This window comes from Ochotona princeps, chromosome 31, assembly GCF_030435755.1.
Source record: "Ochotona princeps isolate mOchPri1 chromosome 31, mOchPri1.hap1, whole genome shotgun sequence".
In the NCBI taxonomy this organism is placed as follows: Eukaryota; Metazoa; Chordata; class Mammalia; order Lagomorpha; family Ochotonidae; genus Ochotona; species Ochotona princeps.
In genome coordinates this window covers 9540167-9563154 of record NC_080862.1, presented here as the reverse complement: position 1 = coordinate 9563154, position 22988 = coordinate 9540167, and the positions used below count along the sequence as shown (strand labels likewise).

The 22988-nt window shown below is 38.4% G+C and overlaps 1 protein-coding gene across 4 annotated transcripts in view; it reads left to right on the top strand.

Moving 5' to 3' along the window:
- The window catches only part of JAK2 (Janus kinase 2), a 76701-nt gene that overhangs the window by 28114 nt on the left and 25599 nt on the right, over positions 1–22988 (top strand). For all 4 annotated transcript variants that reach the window (XM_058657321.1, XM_058657320.1, XM_058657318.1 and 1 more), the window contains 6 exons: positions 2184–2434; positions 9750–9873; positions 14728–14845; positions 17468–17613; positions 21128–21449; positions 22230–22349. In XM_058657321.1, the coding sequence (XP_058513304.1) occupies positions 2209–2434; positions 9750–9873; positions 14728–14845; positions 17468–17613; positions 21128–21449; positions 22230–22349 (1056 nt within the window). In that variant the 5' untranslated portion in view covers positions 2184–2208. The remainder of the gene's footprint in view (positions 1–2183; positions 2435–9749; positions 9874–14727; positions 14846–17467; positions 17614–21127; positions 21450–22229; positions 22350–22988) is intronic.

Here is a 22988-nt window from a genome sequence, read left to right as displayed (position 1 = left end):
CCTTTCCCCAAGAACCAAAATATCATCTGGAATTCAGAACCATGTAGTTTTCATCCAGTCATCCTCCTACAGAAAGAACCACTGTATTCTAGATTTAACATTTCTTGGCTCAAGTTTTGTTTTTATAACAAGTACAGAAGCTTTAACTATGGAACTGTTCAGTTTTTATCGGGTCACTACTGTTCTGCTGCTACCCAACAATTCTTTCTACATAGGTTATCAGGAAGGGAACCTTTTGTCAAATATTGCCTGGTATGGTAGCTTGGAGTAAGTTGCAGGGTTAGGGTGGTGAGACAATACGAATCATGGAGCAGGATAAAATTGCAGCTGTTCTGCTTTATGGTTGGGACTTCTTCAGGGCAGAAATTTTAACCTGTTACTCAGAAATGTAACATAAATATATAGCTTGGTTAATTTTTGTGAAGTGAATAACAGTTTAATAATTTCTACTTAGATCCATACATACGTTACTGACACCTCATAGTCCTTCCTGTGCTCTTCCTGTCATGCTATCCTGGGCTCTGATTTGGCCCTGCAGAGCTAACCATTGTTCTAACTTTTGTTACTTTGAAAAAGAGCATTTGAAGATGTAGAAGTGAGCTTGAAAGGCCTCCGTGAGCAGCAAATTCTTGTGTTGAAAAAAATTTCAAAAAATCAGAAAAAAAAGATAACTTGGCCCATCCTCTGCCTCTTTCTCAGGACCTTGGCAGGAAGCTGGATCTAAAGTGCAGTTGCCGGGGCTTGAACTGGTGCCCATGTGAGACATCAGTGCTGCAGGTGGTGGCTTTACGCACTACGCCCCAGTAGCGATCTCTGAGTCCTGGTGTTGGGGTGTCTGGACTGCCCTAAATTCATTGTCAGATGAGGTGGGAAGAAAGGGGGGGGAGCAAAAAGATCACACCAAATGAGTGAGCCTCCTCCTGAGGATGAGCCTCGGGGAACTGCCCCGCAGCTTCCACCGAAAGTGCATTTGCTGAAACCAGTTCCCACAGCAGTTTGTGGGAAGAACGATCTGTTGTTGTTGAACACATACCTATCTCCTGCAAAGTCTGGATTCTGTTTCAGGAGAACAGGGAAATGCCTGTTAGGTAGCATGGTGCCACAAATATCCATCTGTAAGTTTTAATCTTTCTTCAGTGTTACAACCTCACATTCAAATCAATTATTGAATATATTTTGTACTGTTTAACCCCCTTGGTGCTATTTCTTTTTTTCCTAGAATGTCTTTCTCCTCTTCATCTAAATTCAGTCTATCGTTTTTTTAAATATATTTATGTATTTTTATTGGAAAGGCCAACATACAGAGAGAAAGAGAAACAAAGAGAAAGATCTTCCACCTGCTGATTCACTCCCCATTTGGCCGCAAGGGCCAGAGCTGAGCCAATCTGAAGCCAGGAACCAGGAGGTTCTTCTGGGTCTCCCACCTGGGTACAGGGTCCGAAGGCTTTGGGTCATTCTCTACTGCTTTCCCAGCTAATAGGCAGAAAGCTGGATAGGAAGTGGAACATCTGGGACAAGAACTGGTACCCATAGGGGGTCCTGGGCTGCGCAACTTGAGGACTTTAGCCACTAGGCCATGGCCCTAGGCCCAAGTTTAAAATTTTTAATGTTCTGTAATAAAATTCATCAGGTTATTCCAACCTGAAAACACCGTTTTTCTACTACAGGTACCAATAAGCAATTGTTGAATAACTCATTTGTTGGATGCTATATATTGCCCAATGAAATCTCTTTTTCTGTCGTCATTAACTGATATTTCTGGGTTCTTTTTTTTTTTTAAGCCTGTGAAAGGCAGTTAGAGAGAGAGAGAGAGAGAGAGAGATATCTACCAGTCACTGATTCACTCTCTGAGTGGCTGCATGGGGTATGGGCCAGAGAGTGGCCAGGGCTGGGCCAGGTTGAAATCAGGAGCCAGGAACTTCATCCAGGTATCCCACACGGGTACTGGGGTCCAAGAAATTGGGCCATCTTCTGCTGCTCTCGCGGGTGCTTTCGCAGGCACCTGGATTGAAAGTGGAGCAGCAGAACTTGAACCAGTGTCCATATGGGATGACAGAGTTGAAGGAGGCAGCTTAACCCAGTATACCACAACATGGGTCCCAAGAAAAGGCTTCTTTGTATTTGAAGGACACTTTAGTAGTAGTATCATCTTGATTTTAATTTCTTTTTTTTTTTTCTTACAGGCAAATGTTCTGAAAAAGACTCTACATGGGAATGGCTTGCCTTACGATGACAGAAATGGAAGAAACATCTCCATCCCCTACACATCAGAATGGTGATATTCCCGGAAACCCTAATTCTGTGAAACAAGTTGACACAGTGTTTCAGGTGTATCTTTACCATTCACTCGGGAAAGCTGAGGGAGATTACCTCCAGTTTCCAGCTGGGGAGTATGTTGCAGAAGAAATCTGCGTTGCTGCTTCTAAAGCGTGTGGTTAGTGTTATCTTTTTATTCATAGATCGTTGCTGTAAGCTCGCCACTCTAATACAGTATACTCTCATCTTCTGGTGGGAGAGGATTTAAAAATGGTTGAAGAGCCAGCAGGTGTGTTTTCACATCCATTAAAAAAATGCGACTAAAATAAAATTTAAAGTAGATCTTCCCTGGGTTAGGTATCAAAATAATAGATGTATTCTAGGCATTCTTTGCAAAAATATCTAAAGAATATTTCACACTCTGTGTAAAATGCTAAAGAATTCTATCATGGGATATTTTATGACACAGAGTAATCTCAAAACTGAATCTTAGGAGCAGCCTGAAAGAAAATAGCATGTTGGAATATGTATTTTGAATTCTCATTTGGTATTTTATAGTTATGCCTGACAAATCATTCTAGCTAGCTGAAGATTGTTATCAGTATTTCCCTATATATACATTTTTATTGTTTCTCTTAAGTTACTTTTCTAAAGATTTATTTTTAAAAAAATTTTGAGAGACAGAATTATAGAGAAAGGAGGAGAGACAGAGATTTTAACATGCAGTAGTTTACTCCACAAATGGTTGTAACAGCTGGGGCTGGACAAGACCAAAGCCAAGAGCCCAAAGTTTCATCCACGTGGTTGCAGGGGTAAGTACGTGGCCCATGTGCTGCTTGGCAGGGACCTAGAGTGAAAGTGGAGCAGCCCAGACGGGGAGTAGGCATCTCAGGTGGAGGCTTAGTGTGCTACATCATAACACTGGCCTTTACTTGTATATTTGAGTTTGATTATGATATCTCTCTAGCCTATCTAAAACTATGTACTATAGAGCTCTATCTCTTTTTTTTAATAAACCAGATAAACTTCACTGGAACACTGAGATTATCAATGAGTCTGTTATTATGATATCTGTTTCTAAGTGCTCTTTTAATGGACCAGTTGATGATTTGTTTAATTCTATAAGTAAAAGAAATGGCTTAACGTCACATCCATATGAACATGAACATATCTTTGTACTACTAAATATCATAGATAAGGTTACATGTTCAGGGCAGATCAGAGTTGCCATTAACTAAGTTGGAGGAATGTTTTCCTTTCATTCACTTCTGGAGTACGTTATGAAGGTATAGTCATAGAAATTGGAAAATAGTAATTGGAAAATGACTGGCTTTGTTTTATGAAGAATATGTATTGATTTAAATAAATATGTTTGTTTTTTTAAGCCAGCCTACTAATCTTTGCCATTTGATTGATGAGTTTAATCCATTTACATTCAGGGTTAATATAAATAGGTGGTAATTTGGTTCTGTCATTTAGTGTTAGGTTGTTCATTGATTTAGTCTTCTGTTATTTTACTGGGATGTTCTTCACATTTGCCTTTGGTTTTGGTGGGTACTATTCCTTTTCTCTGTCAAAAGAACATCTTATCCTTTGTAGGACAGGTTTGGAAGAGCCAGATTCTTTAACATTTTTTTAATGTGAAAAAGTTTTATTTCATTTTCAAAGACAAAGGAAAGCTTTCCTGGGTATGTTGTCCTGGGCCGATAGACTTATGAGGAACTATACTGTTGTAAATATATGGGCGAATTCAGTGGATGAGGGGCTTGGGGGCGGGGGCGGGGAAATCTCAGGGCCTGTGGAACTGTATCATAAAATGATAGTAATAAGGAAAATGAAAAAATATGTATATTTGTATAACAGATACAACTCTTTTTTAAAGGATGATTTGTTTATTTATTTGAAAGGCAGACTTGTAGAGAAGGAGAGGGAGGAAAGCAGAAGCAGAGGTCTTCCATCTGCTGCTTCACTGCCCCAGCGGCTATAACTTGAACAGCTGAAGTTGGGAACCTGGAACTCCACCCCAGTCTCCCACTTGGGTGTTGTGGGCTCAAGCAGTGGACCCTCTTGTATTGCTTTTCCAGCATGTTCTCAAATGCAGGCATTGCTGGCAGCAGCTTAACTCCACTGTGCTGCAACACCTGCTCCCAGTGTCTCTGTCGATACTTTTTGAAATCTACACATTTTTTTTTAATTTTAAAAGGTCTAATTGCACCTGAAAATGCCACGATGAAATATACTTTTCAAGAAGCTACAAATGGAAGACATGTCTGAAACCAGTCTGACAGACATCTACGTGTAGTTGCATTTCTAAGACTAGTTCGACATACTAGTATTTTTTTTTTAACCCTGCAGATCTTATCTCATTTTAGTGATGACTTTTAACTCAGTCCTTATTAAGATGCTGATTAAAGGCTCAGTGGCTTTAATAGCCTGCTAAGTATCTTTGGTAATTTGTCATATCACTGTTGCTGGAGCTGCAAAGATCACATGAAGTTTAACCTTGCGTTCTTTCACATGTACATACAGTATTTACGTTTGAGAACGGACAAAAGGAGATGTGTGTGAACCAGAACTTTCACTTGCAGTTGCTTTTCCTTCTCAGCAATGGTTCCTTTGTAGTTCTGTTAACTAAGGAAAGGGAGGCTAGTGAAAATGAAGCAATGTGAAAAGAGAAAAGAAAGGTTCCCTGCAGGTGTAAAAACGGATAGAGAGATTTTGTCAGGTGTTACGCCTTTTTTTTTTTTTTTTCCGGTCCTTGGCTTGGATCAATTCTTTGCTTTCTTGTCCTCTCACCTAACACAGTTAAAGGCAAGTTCAGTCGGCTGTTGTTTTTCTAATAGTTGTTTGATACCCACCTTGCTGTTGCCCAAGAGAGCTACTGATTATGTAACCATTTAAAATTATGGATCTGAAGCTATATATAATAATAGGAAAAATGCTTCTAGTGTTAAATTTAAGGAAAAAAAAAGATTTATTTTTTATTTGAAAGGCAGAATACTTATTTCTACTACTCCCTGAATGTTAAGGTTCCTGTTGAAACATCTGTCAATCTCTTAGGGGTGCTTTTCTCTTGTAAATGTAGGAATTCCCTCAAGGTGTTGGTAATTTTGAGTTTGTTTTTTCTTTTTTTTCTTTTTCTGGTTCTAGCTGCTTGATGTTGTATGGATGCTGAGTGTTCACGTCTTACAGGTTGGGCTACTTTTTTTTTAAACTAGATTTTCCGTGTCCTTTCTCATTTCCTCTGCCTCCGGAATTTCCAAAACTCCGATGAAATGTTAGTTCTTTTAAAGATTCCCCAAAGATCTTGGAGACTGTATTTCAAAAGACCTTCAAATTTAGATTTTTTTTTCCCCCTTCTGCTTGATCTCTTACTGAAGATTTTGTTTGATTTACGGGTTTTCACATCTAATATGTCTGTTTCTCAGTATCTCTCTTCTGAATTTCTCATTCATTTTATGTATTGATTTCCTAATTTCACTTAACTGTCTGCATTTATTCTGTTGTGCTTGTTTGAGTGACCCTATAAACATCCTTTGAAATTCCTCGTTGGACATTAGCATCTGTCTGTTTCCTTGCTCTCTGACACTAAACGATTGCTGTGCTCCTTTGGGGACACTGCATTCCCTCTTTTTGGTACTTTCTATGTCCCTACATTTTCGCACATTTGTTTTTTTATTTGTGACTTTTCCTTAGCCTTCCCGTCTTGGCTTTGTGGTGAGCCTAATGACAGCCTGAGATAAGATCTCGGTGTCTTCGTGAACCGCTCTTCCTGCTTGTCTGCATATGGGTGCCTGACTTCCCCAAGAAGCTCTCCTCCTGCGTGTCCTTCCTGGTCTGTAGCTGCTCTGTTTGCTCTGGCGTTAGAGCTTTGCCCCAGATGGCAACAGATTGTTCACTGGCCTTGTAGTGTCTTCAAGGAATGTCCTTGCTTTTCTGCTCTGTTGTGTTGACCTTCTTATCACCATGAAGTTTACTTTTATCACTACTGTTGTGTCTTCCTTAAAGTATATTTTATCTGCTATTAATGTGACTCATCAATTTTTTTTTTTTTTTGGTTTCTGTTTGCACAGTATGTAATTGCTTCTGTATATGGGTGAGGACATGCAGTATTCTTTTTTTTTGGCCTAATTTAGTTTACTTATATGGGTATCCTTCAGTTACAGTCATGATGCTGAAAAATGATATTCCTTTTTATGGATAAATCCATTAATTTTTATGGCTAAATCTTTCATTTTGCAAATGTACCATCCTCATCTGTCTTTCAAAGAATGATTTCTCACCTCTTTTTAAAACCAAAATATACTTTTGTTGTGTGTCTTTGTTGCTATGAAAACTGTTTGTAAACGTGGGAATGTAGTTGTCTGGTGTTCCGATTTCATTTCCTTCGGATATACAGCTGGTAGTGGCATAGAACAATGCTGTTGATTTTTTTTATATTCTGCAACTTTGCCTGGTTATTTGTCAGTTATAGCATGGTTTGGTGGAGTGCTTAGATTTTCTTACTTATGGAATCAAGTTATCTTCAAAGAGTAATAATTTGACTTGTTTTATTTCTTTTGCCTTTCTTCCTTCTTCCTTTTTTTTTTTTTCCTATTTGTTGTGGCCAAGTCCTATACTATGTTGAATTAGAACGATGGAACTGAGTATCTTTCTGCTGTTCTAGATATTAAAGGATATATTTCTAACATTTCCTCATTCAGTGTGGTGTCTGAAAGTTTTTCATATTACAGCATTTAGCGTTTAACGTGTGGAGGTGCATTCATTCTGTGCCTAGTTTGGTGAAGATTCTCTTATCATGAAAGTATATTTATGATTGCTTTTTCTATGTGAAGATCATCATAAGGTTTTTGTCCTTCAGTTTGTTGATCTGATATGTTGTTTGTTTATTCGCATGTATCACCGTCGATGTATCTCTGGGAGTCTTGGTCATGATGTATAATCTTTTTGACGTACTGTTGAACTTATTCTGTTAGATGCAGAAATACTTAACAAAATAATATGTTCATGATCGATATTTTTATTTGCTTCCTTCCCCCTTCCCTTCTTTCTTTTTGGTTTCTTCCTAGAATGAGGTTGGAAAGAGTATACCATCTTTATTATTACTTCACATAGATAGGTAGGAGTTGGAATTCATATGTTAGCAATTTGCCAACTTCAACAGTGAAACCCTCCTGTCCTGGGTTTGTCAATACTGGGAGACTTGCTGTGACTGTCTCAGCATTCTCATTTGTTATTTGTCTAGATTTTCTGTGTATTTGTGGTTCAGTTTGGTAGATTGTATTTGTCCAGGCTGTCATTTGTTTCTCTGAGGTTTTAAACTCTCCAGTGCTGTCATGATCCTTTATGTTTCTGTGCATATTGTTAATAGGGCAATAATCTCTTTGGAATGTATTCATAATTACATACAGTTCTGTCCCTTCCTTTATATGCATACTAATTATAATTTTGACAATTATTTTATAAAATATAATCATTTTTTCCTCTGTATTTTTCTTGTCTTTCAAAAAAAATATTGTGAAAACTACTTACACCAACCGCTCATTACACTGTCTTTTTGGGACTATTTAGGAGAAATTACATATTCTTTTAGTTGTTACAGAGAGCAATTTTTTTCCTTGACTCTCCCTATTGCATGTTTATTTTTTTCCCTGCTGTTTAGGATGTCCTTCCTTCAATTTTCTTTGAGATCATTCTATTTTCTAATATATTAACTGAGCTACTTAAATCATACTTTTGTTATTTTCTTATCTAGCAAGTTATAACTGCATATTTCACTTTCCAGTATCAGTCATATTTCACAATTTTTTAAGAACTCAACTTGCCGCCTGCCAATGTCTGATAGGAGACGTGTGTATCCTAACCACATCTTCCAAGCATTGGCTTACTTTCAGGTGGCCGCAGTGGCTAGGGTGGTGCCGGGCTGAAGTGTGGAACTGGAGCTTCCTCTAGGGCCCTAGTACTTGGGGTACATTAGCAGAATAGATCAGCCAGGACTTGAAGTTGTGCCTGCATGGGATGCCAGCCTGACAGGAAGGTGTGGCTTCACCAACTATGCCACTGTGTGAGCCACCAGAAGAGAATTAGATTTTTTATAATTGATTAGTATGGAGAACATGGTATGTCTAATTATTCTTTGGCATTCTGGGGGATTTGTTTTGGGTTTTTATGTGATTGTTTCGTGGTTTGTGTGCATATCTGAATATCTTATATGTGCTTGAAAACAGCGTGTATTGTTTATGTATCTCAGGTGTACTGCTTAGGTTTAGTTTGGTATTCTTCCACATTGTGTGTTACCTCTTCAAGTGTCTCTGACGAAAGCATCTGTGCTTTCCCATATTTAAAGTGACATTTAAATTTCTTCACTGTGAATTTAAATAGTGCAAAGGATACAATCACTAGTGTATTGTGTGAAATTTGACATTTGAAAATAAAGTTCTTGTCTCCCATGTTCTGATGCGGTGGGTTAAGCTGTGGTCTCTAACGCTGATACCCCATCTGGTTGCCGATTTGAGTCCTGCTGTTCCACAATTCTAATGCTATTCCCTGCTATTGTGCCTAGAAAAGCAATGGAAGATGGCCCTAGTGCTTGGGCCCCTGCCATCCATGTGGAAGACCTAGATGAAATTCCTGACCCTGGCTCTGCCTCTCCCAGCTCTAGCCCTTGCAGCCATTTCTGGAGTTACGCAGTAAATGGGAGAGCTCTTTTACACTCAATCTTAGCCAAAATGCCGAGAAGCAATTGGGAGATTTCTTTGTATCTCTCTTCTTTTCCCTGTCTCTTTTTAACTTTGCCTTTAAAATAAATAAATGTTCAGATTAAAAAAAATGTTTGATTGTTCATGAAAAAGTATCCAGTGATTGCTCTTATTTATTTGAGAGACAGAGTCAAAGGGAAGGTGTTCCCATGTGTGTGTTCCCCACCCCCAGTGCTGTCATGGATGAGACTGGCTTTTGCTGAAGCTGGTAGCTGGGAACTCATGGGTGGCAGGCACCCAGGAACTTGAGCCATCACCACTGCCTTCCAGGGTATTAGCAGTCCCTGGAGTCAGGAACTGCAGCTGGGTATGAAACCCATGGCATTTGTTAGGGAACTCTGGCCTCTTAACTGGTGAAATAACCGCTATGCTGAATACCTACTTCTTCAATGACTTCTATGTTTTCAGTGATTTGAAAGCCTTGAATACCATTGAAAGCACGTACCCTCAGGCACACACGTACAAATGAACCTCAACCTCCAGTTAAGGGAAACCCGAACGTTTCCATCAGTCTCTTTGTAGAAGAAAAGTAGAAGAATTAGATTAAGTGTTTTCTGTTTTTTAAATTTTAGTTCCAAGAGTCCTTTTATTAAGAATTGAATTGCGTGTGGTGTTGTACCAAAAGATGTCAACTGCTATTGCATTTTTTGTTGATTTTTAAGAACTGTTTGAAATTATACATGTTATGTAAAAATGTCAGCTGTTTGTAATAATATTTTCTGCTTTATTTTCTAGGTATTACACCTGTGTATCATAATATGTTTGCTTTAATGAGTGAAACAGAAAGGATCTGGTATCCACCTAACCATGTCTTCCATATAGATGAGTCAACCAGACATACTGTACTCTACAGAATAAGGTACTTTCTCACATAAAGTGACCGAATGGTAAGAGGGCAAAGTGGGAGAGATGTATCAAATATATTTTGTATTGATTTGTCTTAAAATATTTATTTATTTAAAAGGCAGCGTGACAGAAAGAGGAAGAGGCACACACACACACGCCCACGGAGTAAGAGCATGAGAGATCTGTCTACTGGGCCACTCCCAGTCAGGTCACAACAGCCTGGGGTCAGGCCACGCTGAAGCCGTGGAACCTCCCGTGTGGACAGCTGAAGCTGAGTACTAAAGCCGGCATCTGCCGTTTCCCAGGAACGCCAGCCAGAGATCTGGGTCAAAAACAGAGTGGCTGGGACTTGAACCAGGATGCCAGAGACACAAGTGGAGGTTTAATCCTCTGAACCACAATGCTTACCCCTCAAAATACATTTTTTTTAATTGCAAGGTGCATGATACCAGACACCAGAACCAGTTACTTAACATTCAATCTACTTCATTTGAAATTCTGCTTCTCCATTGAAGTATTCATGCATGGTTTTTAATTAGCTTGCTCTGAAAATAAAGCTATTCATACAGGATATCTATTTGCTAGGCATTTCAAGATTATAATTAAAGAATATTTTTAAAGGATGAGAATGACCTTCATTAGCAAAATGCTAAATATTTGGAATATTGTTGATTTTCCAAAAAAATGACAACTTATATAGCAAAATGCAGGCTAACTATTCTTCTTTATGAATTATTCTTTAAAGTTGAAAGACAAGATTGTAAGATTGTTGCCAGTGTTTATTTGCAGCCCTAAGTTTTAAGTTAATTTATTCACCATCTTAGGATAGTGTGTAATATCTTGTTTAGAGAAATTTACAAATATTTTGTACTCAGAAGGAGGAAAGAAATAAGTTTGATCTGTGTCTCACAAGCAACTATGCTTTTGTAAGCATTTATATATTATTTAATTTTCATCACAACTTTATGAAGTATTAAGAGTTCCACATCAAAAACTCTGATGATTGAAATTTTACTCAGATTTATTTTTGGTCACACAGCTAGGAAATAACAGAATTCAAACTGGACCTACTCGGCTTCATAAGCATCTCTTTTCACGACTTTGTGTAGTTTTCATGAAGAACGTACGCAGAGCATTTAGTGTTGTGACTAACTTGAAGGATCCTCAGTAGATTCTTGTGTTGCCTTACTTAAATCAGTTGTTGTAGCATGAAAGCAGCCACGCAGGGTAACTAAGGGAGTTGGCATGGCTGTGTTCCAATAAGACTTTATTTACCAGAATCAGCAGTGGATCTCATTTGGCCTGCAAGCCATAGTTAACTGACCTCCATTCATGAATTTAAAAAATGTACTTCTTATCAAATGAGAACAAAAATGAATTTGTTCCATACTCAAACTAAGGACTCATATATCCATAGCTACCTATTATCCAAATTTTTAGTAGAAATCTAACCAGAAATTATTTAGAGACTTTTTCTATCATTTCTGCAGGTTATGGTTTACTTCCTTTGTTACGTGTGTAACAGCTACTTAGTTCTATAAATGTTGAAGTCTCTCTGAGGCCTACAGTTGTAATTTGTGTGAAAAAGGCATCGAACAAAATTTTTTGTGTAACTATTGATTAAGATGGTATTATTAAAAACTAGATTATTTGAACATGCTAATTGAAGTTCACAGGACAACCTCTAAGAAAGGAATGCAACAGAGAAACAAACAACAGTAAAAAAAAGACTTAGCCTATACTCTAGGAAATAGTTATTTGACTGAAAAGAAGATGTAGTAGAGGAATGTTAGACATGTGAGGCCAGCTTTGCGATGCAGTAGGCTCAGCTGCTGCTTGCAGTGCCTGTGCCTCATACGGGCACTGGCTGCCCCTTTTCCAAACCAAACGCGGCTAAGATGCGTGGGAAAGCAGTGGAAGATGGCTGAGGTGCTTGAGCATCTTTGCCCAGGAGGGAGACTTGAAAGAAACTCCTGGTTCCTGGCTTCAACCTGGCCTAGCTAAGCTGTTGAGGCTCTTTGGGGATTGAACCAGCACATGGAAGATCTCTCTCTCTCTCTCTCTGTCTCTCATTTTTTGTTTGTCTGTAACTCTTTCATATAAATAAATAACCCTTTAAAAATAAGACACATGAAAAAAATAGCAAAATAAAAGCTATTAATCCTCCTCCCAGTATTTAAAGCTAAAAATATCAAACACTCAAAAGACAGAAACTGGAAGAATGGAATGAAAACGTGATCTAAAGATATACTGTCTGTACAAGGAACACTTTATATTCAGACTGGAAGTAGAAGATAGAAAAGACCAGAAAAAAAGCAGCTTTTGATAACTAAACAGGAGCTGGAATAGCTATCCAAATGTCAGGCAAAGCACACTTTGAGAGAAAAATTGACACCAGAGACAAGGAAGAAGCATTTTACAGTGATAATTAGGAAGATATAACAATTACAAATGAACCTAAAAGGAAAATCCTAAAATGTATACATCAAAATCTGACACTCTTTTTCTCTTCCATTTGAATAATATTACTGACTTCAGTGATAGAAAAAATAGATCATTAAGAATATGAAAAACTTGAACACTGCAAACAAACTAAATGTAACGCTCACAGCGTAACACTGATTTTCCCCTAACATCGACCATTCTTCAAGATGGAGTGTATATTCGGCCACAGAGAAAATCTCATTCAAGTTTAAAAGACTGAAATCATTCAGAGTGTGTTTTGTAGCCACAATACTACATTAAAAGTCAGTAACAGAAAGAAGATAGGAAAATCCAGTTCATGAATTTTCTGAATACCCAATGGGCCAAAAAAGGAATCACAAGGGAAAAAACAGAAGTGGTCCTTTGCTATGACTGAAAGTGAAACAAAGCCGAAGTTTATGCTGTGCATCTGAAACAGTGCCTGGAGGGCTTTGCAGCTGAAGACCTGTATTGAAAAATCAGGGGGCTGTTGTCCTGCATCGGTGAAGCTGCTCTTGAGGGCTCATTCCATCATCAGAGAGCCTGATGTGGGTTCTAGCAACTGTGCTTCTGAACTGACCATCTTCCTGCCAAAGCATCCTGGGAGGCCAGAGCCGATGGCTCAGCTGTTCATACGCTGTCATCCATGTGTGGGATCTCGATAGGATTCTAGGCTTCTGACTTCAGCTGGTCCAAGTTCTGCCTATTGAGAGCCTTTCAGGAGTGCACCGGCTGACCATTGCCCCACACTGTATACAAAAAAGTAACATCAAGATGGTCCGCAGACCTAAACTTGGCAGCCAAAAGCACAAAATTTGTATAAGAAATAAAAGGGTAAATTTTTACCTAGATTAGGCAATTATGTCTTAGAATAATAAACGCAGAAATGATAAAAAAAATTGAAAACATCTCTGTGTTAAAGAAAACTGTCAGAAATGTGAGAAAACAACCCATAAATAGAAGAAACTTTTGAATCATGCATCAAGTCTTTATTTCCAAAATATATAAAGAGCGCTCATTAGTCCAATGGCAGCCCATTGAAAAAAGTAAGCAAAGAATCTGGGAAAATCTCATTACTCCAGAGAAGGCATGAAATGAAGTCCACAATTCGAGGAGTAGGCATTTAGCCTAATGGTTAAGAGGATGGTTTGGAAGCCTGTGTATATCTCCTTGAAGTTCCTGAACTGGGTATTTGTCTTTCATTCCTAATTCCAGCTTTCTGTTTGTTTGGACTCTTGAGACACAGCAGTACTGGTTCAAGTGTTACATTCCTGCCACCCACCTGGGAAACCTGAACTGAGTTCGTGCCTCCTGGTTTTAACCTCCCTCAGCCATTGTAGACATTTGGCGAAGGGGATGCCAGCACCCCCCATCAGTGCCTGTGTAGTCTCAGCCATTCCGCTTCCGAGCCACCTGCCTGCTAATGCGCCTGAGAAAGCAACAGAAGATGGCCCAACCTGTGTTGGAGCGCTAGGCTTCAACCTGGCTCAGTCCTAGCTATTACAACCATTCTGGAGAGTGAATCAATGGGTGGAAGATCTCTCTGTCTCTGTAGCCCTCCCTTTCAAATAAAATTAATGAATGTTTAAAAAGAAGAAAGAAGAGGAGGGAGGGGGAAGAGGCGAAGAAGAAGAAAGAAGGAGAAGAAGAAAACAGTTTGGCCATTCCTCAGAAAAATTAACAATAAGATCCGAAAGTCCTACTCATAAATTTATATGCAAAGAAAATGAAACCGTAGATTCACAAAACTTGTACGTAACTGCTGATACCAGCATCATTCATAACAAAACAAATGAAAACAACCATGATAACTCACACGTGGTATTTAAGTAAAATATGACATATGCATACAATGGAGTATTGATTCAGTAATTAAAAGAATACAGATGCATACTGAAATGGGAGAAGAGGGTGAACAGGAAAGGCCACATATTAGGTGACTTATGAATTGTGTCTGATCAGTGCTTTATCTCATTTCTTTGAAAGCTAAGTTTTTAACTTCTATTTCTCTAAAAGAAAAAGCAATGAATTGTTTTCACACTGAATTAGCATTTGCTGATTCCTTTGCTGATGTTGCTGGTTTAAAATTTTTTGAACTTAACTTACTGTGTTACTATTTTTACTTCTACATTTTTGTATTCTAGTCAGTACACTGAAGGAAGAAATAAATTGATTTTATACTGATTTATTTCTTGTATTTTTGCTTGCATTACTATCATGTTCTTACCCAGAAACCCTTGTGATCCCAACCTATATATGTCAACTATGCTTTCGGATCATGGTATAAAACCTTTCAGAATACTGGATGAGGTTTAATGTATATGTGTATACACACACACACACATATTCTGTGTTTGTATTTGAATTCTTGGGAGACTGACAGAATGTTGTAATTATCTTGTAGATTTTACTTTCCTCACTGGTATTGTAATGGCAGCACCAGAACCTATCGACACGGAATATCTCGAGGTGCTGAAGCCCCTCTTCTTGATGATTTTGTCATGTCTTACCTTTTTGCCCAGGTATGATTACATTTCATTTGTACGTGAAATGATATGGATCTTACCATGTAGTATGGTTCTTTGGGGAAAGCTTCGTATGTAGGTAAATTTTAGTTCTGTGTTACGTAGCAGGTACAGAGATGTAACAAAATGAAGTTTTTAACATAATTTTTTAATCCCATGATATATAGGTAATCTATTTCATAAAGGGCCTTTGGATTAATCCTTTTGAATTTTTCTTTTCCTTTAGTATTTTTTTTTTAAGATTCATATGTTTATTTGAAAGAACTGCACAAGAGAGAGGGAGAGACAGAGAGATCTTTCTTCTGCTGACGGTCTCCCCAAGTGGCCACAATGTCATGCCAAAGCCAAGAGCTGGGAGTTTCCTCCCAGGCCTCCTGTGTGTGTTCAGCAGCCCAGGTACTTGGGTGAGCCTTTGCTGCTTTGGCAGGCTCATTGGCAAGGAGCTGGGAGCTGGATTGGAAGTAGAGCAGCCAAGACTCAAAGCTGCGCTCCTCCAGGATGCTTTGTCACGAAGTGGTGGTTTAACCTCTTGTGCTGCATTGCTGACCCCGGAGTTTAGATGATTTAAAGGATTTCATGAAGTATAGAGAGTTTAGCAGTGTGATTCATGTAGACATAAGTAGTTGCAATATTGGACAGTGAAATTTCTGTAAAGTTTTTTCTAAATTTTCTACAAAGTTTCAGATTAAATAGTGGATAATGAAAACTGTAAATTAAGTAGATAGCCCAAAATGAACTATGGAGGCTGGCATGGGGCAAAGCAGGTTAAGCCTCCATCTGTGGCGCTGACATCCCATGTGGGCAACAGTCTGAGTCCCTGCTACCCCAAGGTGTTTGAGGTCTTGGACTGGTTCACTGGAGTAGCCAGGCTTGTCACTTGTGTGTGCCTGGTCTCTGGAGGTTTGGCTGCAGCCTACCTTCGGGCCTCCTCCGGAGAGCTCATCCTGCGTGGTATGACTCTGGGCTGAGCCCTTCAGCCTGCATGGCCCAGGCCTTCTCCTGGAAGCGGGAATGGGAAAGGGAAAGGAAAGGAGAAGGCTAAAGAGAGGAAAAGGGAAAGCTCTTCATTTCTTATTTTGCCTAATATCAATTTTGATAGGGTCTTTGCTGTCTATTGTGTCCTTATCATATCATATCTGAGCTAAGAACCTCTGAAAGTTTCTCTGTGAATACATTTTATTTACTTCAAGCACATCTGTTATTGCTTCTGTTCTGTCAGTGGAAGAGATAACATGAAATTGGTGCTTTTAAAAAGAGAGATTTCCATTATATCTGGGGACATGTTATTCGACCCACAGTCTGATTTCAATTTATGTTACCAAGGTTTAGTGTATGCTATTCCCTTATAAAAATAATCTAAGCCAAGTAGAATTTTAAAATATCTTCCAGTATGCTTTGTGTTTTGTTTTTCCATCATTTCTCTTATTTCTTGACTTTGTTTTGTGTCCATCAAAATTTTCCTTAAGGAATAGAAAATGTCAAATCTTCTATGAATCCTTCTCTGATTTCCCCATCTCAGTATTTTAACTTTCTCTAAATTTTTGAAGCAGTTATTATGTTTATTTTCTTCTGTTCAATATCTGGTATTTTAATTATTTGTTTACATGTTTAGTTTCCAAGCTAAATTTTAGTCCTCTTGGTGACTGAGACCATATTTTTTCATATATAAAATATTCTTGTATCCATCACACACCATAGTATATAACAGTTTGTACATAATGGAAATTTATTATAAATTTGGCTAACAACTATTTTAATTTCTTTATTTAAGAGGCAGATAGAGAAAAAAGTGTGTTAGACCCCTTCATCTGCTGGTTAATTTCCCAGGTACCTCAAGGAGCAGAGGCCAGGCCAGATGTGGGAGTGGGAACTCAAGCTAGATCTTCTGTGTGAGTGGCAAGAGCCCAATTACCTGGACCACTGGGTTTGTATTTGCAGAGAGCTGAGCTGACAAGTCAGACCTGGTTTTTGGACAGTGTGGCACACAGGCATCACACCAGCGTCGTTAGCACTAGTTCAGATGTACTCCTCTGTAAGTTTTTTTTTAAAGATTTTTAAAAAAGACTTATTTTATTGGAAAGGCAGACTTACAGAGAGAAGGAGAGGTAGAGAGAGAGAGATTCTCAACCATTTGTTTCACTTGCCAAATCCAGCAGCTTCCTCTGAGTTTCTCAAATGGGTGGCAGGGACCCAGGGGCTTGGACCATCTTCCACTGTGCTCCAAGACGTGTTAGCAGGGCGCTGAATTGAAAGTGGAGCAGGTGGGATTTGAAGTGGCACCCATTTGGGATGCTGGTGTCTCAGGCATAGCTTTAATTACTTGGCCGCATGCTGGCCCCAACCTCAGTAACTATTGTGTAGAAGATGTATATATATATCTGATGAATAGGTTGACGGCATGTGCTTTGTAATTGGAAATCCAATTTAATTCAGTTTCGATTTGTAAGTGAACTTCTAAAATTTTATAACAGAATGAAAATCAAGGGAGCAGTTGAGTTATACCTTTTAAATCACATGTTCTGGAAATTGTCTTATGGTTAGAATTTGATAACAGACTCAAATGTGAATGTGAAGTGCATGATGAGCTGTTTCATTGTGAAATTTTTACTTTTCTTTTAGTGGCGGCATGATTTTGTGCATGGTTGGATAAAAGTACCTGTGACTCATGAAACTCAGGAAGAATGTCTTGGGATGGCAGTGTTAGATATGATGAGAATAGCCAAAGAGAAGGATCAAACTCCACTGGCCATCTATAACTCTGTCAGGTGAGTAATTGTCCTCTACAAATTTGTGTAACTATGTATGTTAGATATTTTATGTAATTAATTGTATTTGCTGTGTTAGTCCTCACCCTTTAATTTTGCTTATTTTTGAGGTTAATTTAGCTTTTTAAAATAAAAATATATTTGAAAGGCAGAGCTTACAGAAAGGGAAAGAAGGAGGTAGAAAGAGAGAAAGAACAAATGTGATGTTCCATCCTGTGGTTAATGGCCCAAAGTGCTGGGTCAAGTGGAAGCCCAGAGCTTCATCCAGGCCTCCCACATGAATGTGTGAGGCCAAGTACTTGGCAAGCCTCTGCTACCTTCTAAGGTACATCGGCAAGGAGGTGGTTTGGAAGTGGAGCATCCATGACTCAGTTGTGTTGGTAGTAGCTTGATCTGCTATTCCATAGGGCTGGCCCCTAATTTGATATTAATAGGAAATCATGTAGGTAATTTTTGCTGTATAGTGAGAAAATTACTTGGTAAAATGAAATTATTCCAAGCTATAGTGCTACAGAAAATATAAATATTCAGTATTATTCATCTAATTTGTTTTGAAAACTCTAGAACGTTCAGAGGAGCAGAAGGGACACCTGAATGGGGCAATTTTTGAAAGTACATCCTCCAACTATATGCATGATTTGACTCAGTAGAAGCAGTCTTCAAAAAGTTCATGGAAAATGTCTACCATGAGAAAACTGCTTGGATGTCCTTTTTTTTTTTGCTCCCAAATAAACGTATATTTAAATTTCATTTTTTTGTGACCTTTCTGAAGTTCCATCATATTTACAAGTAGGTGGGCTATGTTTTACTTCCGTTAGGATCACTGGGTGCCTAGTACAGTCACTTGGCAGTTCTCAGACTATAACCCAAGGGATATAGGTTCAGTATATCAAAGAAGAATCCCACAGATACAGACTTTTACAAATACTTAGTAGACTCGAAGGCAAGTGATCCGAACTCAGGCACTCTTTATTCTTGTGCATATTGCTTTATGAGTTAATACAATTTTTTAAAATGCTATTCCTAGAGCCCAATTTTTGAGGGTTATATTTCTCCTTCTTTTCTAAAAAGGTGTTATATAACTATGAAAGACTTTGGAATTTTTTTCTGAAAAAAATTGTATTTGAAAAGCAGAGAGAGAGTGAGTGAGACAGAGAATGAAACAAAGACAGATAGATTTTTCCCAAAGTGAAGCTGACTACTGATATCTTACGTATGTTCCATGATTACTAGACTGAAAAGTTGAGAATGTGAATGGGCCTAAAACCCTGTCATTGTTTTGAGCTTGTTTTCTCATTAATTGGCCTTGCTGACTCCGTTAAAGAGTTGCATATACAGTTTCTATAGGAGCAGTTTCTGTGTTTTTTTGTTTTAATAATTCTTATTTCATTTTCAGAGGTCTGGCAGGTCATAACTCATAGGTTAGGATTTCAGTTCACATAGGTTTGTACTTAGGCTTGAGTTTCATTAAAAATGTAGACATATATCCCTTAGTTATGTAAAAACAGCATGCTTGTTCATTAAATATTCATTTATTGAATACTCATATGTACACTTACAGAGTCACAGGGAATACTGATAAAGAACTGAAGCTTACTAAAGATGAATGTTATAAATTTGAAGCCATTTCCGGACTTATACTGTAGTAGAGTATATCTAGTTTTTGTTAAGGTTTATTTATTTTTATTGGAAAGGCAAGTTTGTGGAGAGGAGAGAAAGATCTTCCATCTGCTTGTTCACTACCCACAAATGGCCACAATAACCAGAGCTGAGCTGGTCTGAAGCCAGGGGCTTCTTCTTGGTCTCCCACATGGGTGCAAGGTGCTAAGGCTTTGGGCCATCCCCCAGTGCTTTCCCAGGCCACAAGCAGGAAGCTGGATGGGAAGTGGGGCTGCCATATGGGATGCTTATGCATGCAAGACAAGGACTTTAGCCATTAGGTTACCACACCGTACCCAGAAAAGATTCCTAAAACATAATAATTGGTATTGTACCTGAGCTAGCTCCAGAAAACACTGGTAGAAAATTGACAAGAACAGGATGATGTAGTGAGTGATAGCAGGGAGTAATAGACAAAATACTGTGAGAACACAGGCAGGAGCATCGATTCCAGTTAGATAAGGAGGCCCAGAAGAGGAAATCTGGACTTTGTGATACAGGAACTGACAGTTGTGGGTTGAAAAGAGCTTACCTGAAAGGAGATGTGTGAGAACAGAGTAGTGTATGTGGAGAACTGGACATTTTTTATAGTACACTTTGGTACTACAACATTCTTCAGAATCACAGAAATTGAATATCTATCTTCTTTAGGATATGGTCTGTAGAAATGGAAGAGTCAGGACATTTCTTTTTCTTTTTAAAGCTTATTTTTATTGGAAAGGCAGATTTACAGAGAGAAGCAGAGATGGACAGAAACATCTTCACTCTCTAAGTTCACTCTCTGAGTGGCTGCAATAGCCAGAGCTGAGTCTATCCAGAGCCAGGAGCCAGGATCTTGTGAGTTTCCCACGCAGGTGCAGGGTCCCAAGGCTTTGGGCCATCCTCTACTTCTTTCCCAGGCCACAAACAAGGAGCTGGCTGGAAAGTGGAGCAACTAGAACACGACCCAATACTCTTATGGGATTCCAGTTCATACAAGGCGAGGATTTAGCCACTGAGACATTGTGTAGGGGGGCTTATAACATTTCTGAGTAGACTTGTTTGATTTATTAAGAAATTATGAGGAAATATTGAAGCTGTCCTGCCAAACTATATGAACAAAGTATGGCTGCATGTGAACTGTGAAATCCAACAAAATAACAGTGTTTAAAATTCACATGAATTTTGGAGTGTCACATTATACTGCAGCACCACTCAAAGGGCAGCAAAAAATTTACTTTCAGGAGCTGGTGCTACAGCATAGCAAACTAAGCCTCTGCCTGTGACATGGGCATCCCGTACAACTGTGGTTAGGTTATGGCTGCTCTACTTCAAATCCAGCTCACTGCTTCTGTCTTGGGAAAGCAGCAGAGCATGGCTTAGCACAAGTCCTTGAGCCCCTTTCCTGTGTGGGAGATGCAGAAGAAGCTCCTGGCTCCTGGTTTTGTACCAACCCAAGTCCAGCTGTGTGGTCATTGGAGGGGGGGTGAACGGGTAGATGGAGGATCTCTCTGTGTGTGATGCTGCCCTTTCAAGTAAATAAAATCTTTTTTAAAAAAATTGCCTTTATAAACTTATTTCTGAGAGACAAGATAATCAAAGAAAATACGTTTTTTAGAGACCATACTTAGACTGTTTCCATAAGAGAAAAAAATCAGTATCTCCTATTGTAAACATTTATGGTAACTCAGTATGTCTGTGTTCTACTATCAGCAAATGAAACACTGGATTCATACGCTTTGAATGGTGGTTATGTCCACTTCTCTTGACTGCTGGGTTGTAATAGTACCCATCTTGGAAAAATGTGGTAACCTCTCTCGAATTTGTTTAGATTGAGCTTCCAGCTTCTGTTTCTCTGTGTGCTCTTTATTCCTAGCTACAAGACATTCTTACCCAAATGTGTTCGAGCCAAAATCCAAGAATATCACATTTTGACAAGGAAGCGAATAAGGTATAGATTTCGCAGATTTATTCAGCAGTTCAGCCAATGCAAAGCCACAGCCAGAAACTTGAAACTTAAGTATCTTATAAATCTGGAAACTCTTCAGTCTGCCTTCTACACAGAACAGTTTGAAGTAAAAGAACCTGGAAGAGGTCCTTCAGGTGAGGAGATTTTTGCAACCATTATAATAACTGGAAACGGTGGAATTCAGTGGTCAAGAGGGAGACATAAGGAAAGTGAGACTCTGGCAGAACAGGTAATCCTCAATGATACCTTCTCATTCTTTATTGTCTTAAATAGAATGGCAATAGAAACAAAGTAATTTCAATGATTTAAACCTGCAATTGTGTTTGTCCCATGGATGGAAATTGTTGATAGCATGAAGCCATCAAAGTCATAGATAAAGTTGTTTTCCTGTTCTCAATTTTTTTTTAAAAAAAATTTACTTATTTATTTTACCAAATAATTAGTAATGACTTTCTTTCCTAGTTTCTAAAAAGGATTGAATTCTAAAACTGAGTTTCAAGATCAGTTTTCTGTTTTCTTTCACTCTTGGTAATGGATGACTGGCATAAAATTGATTAGATGTAAAAGATTAAATTTCAAGAAGATATATCTGTTCATTTAGATTGTTAGGTTTGTGTTGCAAGTTTTAAATGTGTGTGTATCTTTGTGATTCCTAGGTTGTTAATGGCTATTTGAAGGATGGTTTTGCTCTGTATTTCTTGTCCTGCTTGGTAGTTAAAATCCCAGTTTTATAGCAGTGGTTGTTCCTGACATTATTTGGCTTGAAAAGCACTGTACCTTCCTGTTTTCTGGTATCCTTTATTGTTCCCATTTTTGTAAATCAAAGGAAGATATGATACGGAGTTGAATTTTTAAAAGAGGAAATCATGTTTAATGTCTGCTGTTCTGAATACCTTTTTGTCACCCGTTTTTAATTTTAAAGAATTTGAAATGATTGTTGTGTGCTTTGTAGATTTTAAAATGATTTCTCAAATTCTGACTTTTATTTTTTAAATGCTTTTGGTTATAGGATTTACAGTTGTATTGTGATTTCCCTGATATTATTGATGTCAGTATTAAGCAAGCAAGCCAGGAAGCTGTAAATGAAGGTAGAGTTGTAACTATCCATAAGCAAGATGGTAAAAATTTGGTAAGTTTGCTTTGAGACTAAATACTGTTTACATTTTACACGTGTCACAAACAAGTATTTCAGAAATCTAGCACCAGAGCTACTTTGTTTTAGAGGTTTTTAATCATAGTTACATATATTTTTCTAAAGGCAAACATCAGATTTGTATTTTAGTTACATCATGTTTTTGGATTGTTTTTCCCCAATTTCTTGTACATTGCTATATTTGTCACTTGTTTTTATGACTACCAAGACGTTAGTTACTCTGCTATATTCTTGGTTATACTAGTTCCCTGTTTGTTCCTGACTTAAAATTTTCTTATGAATAAATATATCCAGACTGCCAGTTGCAGTGCCTAATTAAAAGAGAAAAATAACATCTAAATAATTATATAAAAATGTATATAACAAAATGTATAGATGGGCGCAGAATGGTAGCCTATTGGCTAAAGTCCTTGTCTAGCATGGGCCCGGATCCCATATGAGGGCCGATGGTATCAAGTTGCTGCACTTCCCATCCGGCTCCCTGCTTGTGGCCTGGGAAAGCAGTCGAGGACAGTCCAAAGTTTTGGGATCCTGCACCCACCTCAGGTGGGAGATCCAGAAGAAGCTCCTGACTCCTGCCTTCAGATTGGCTCAGCTCTGGCCCTTGTGGCCATT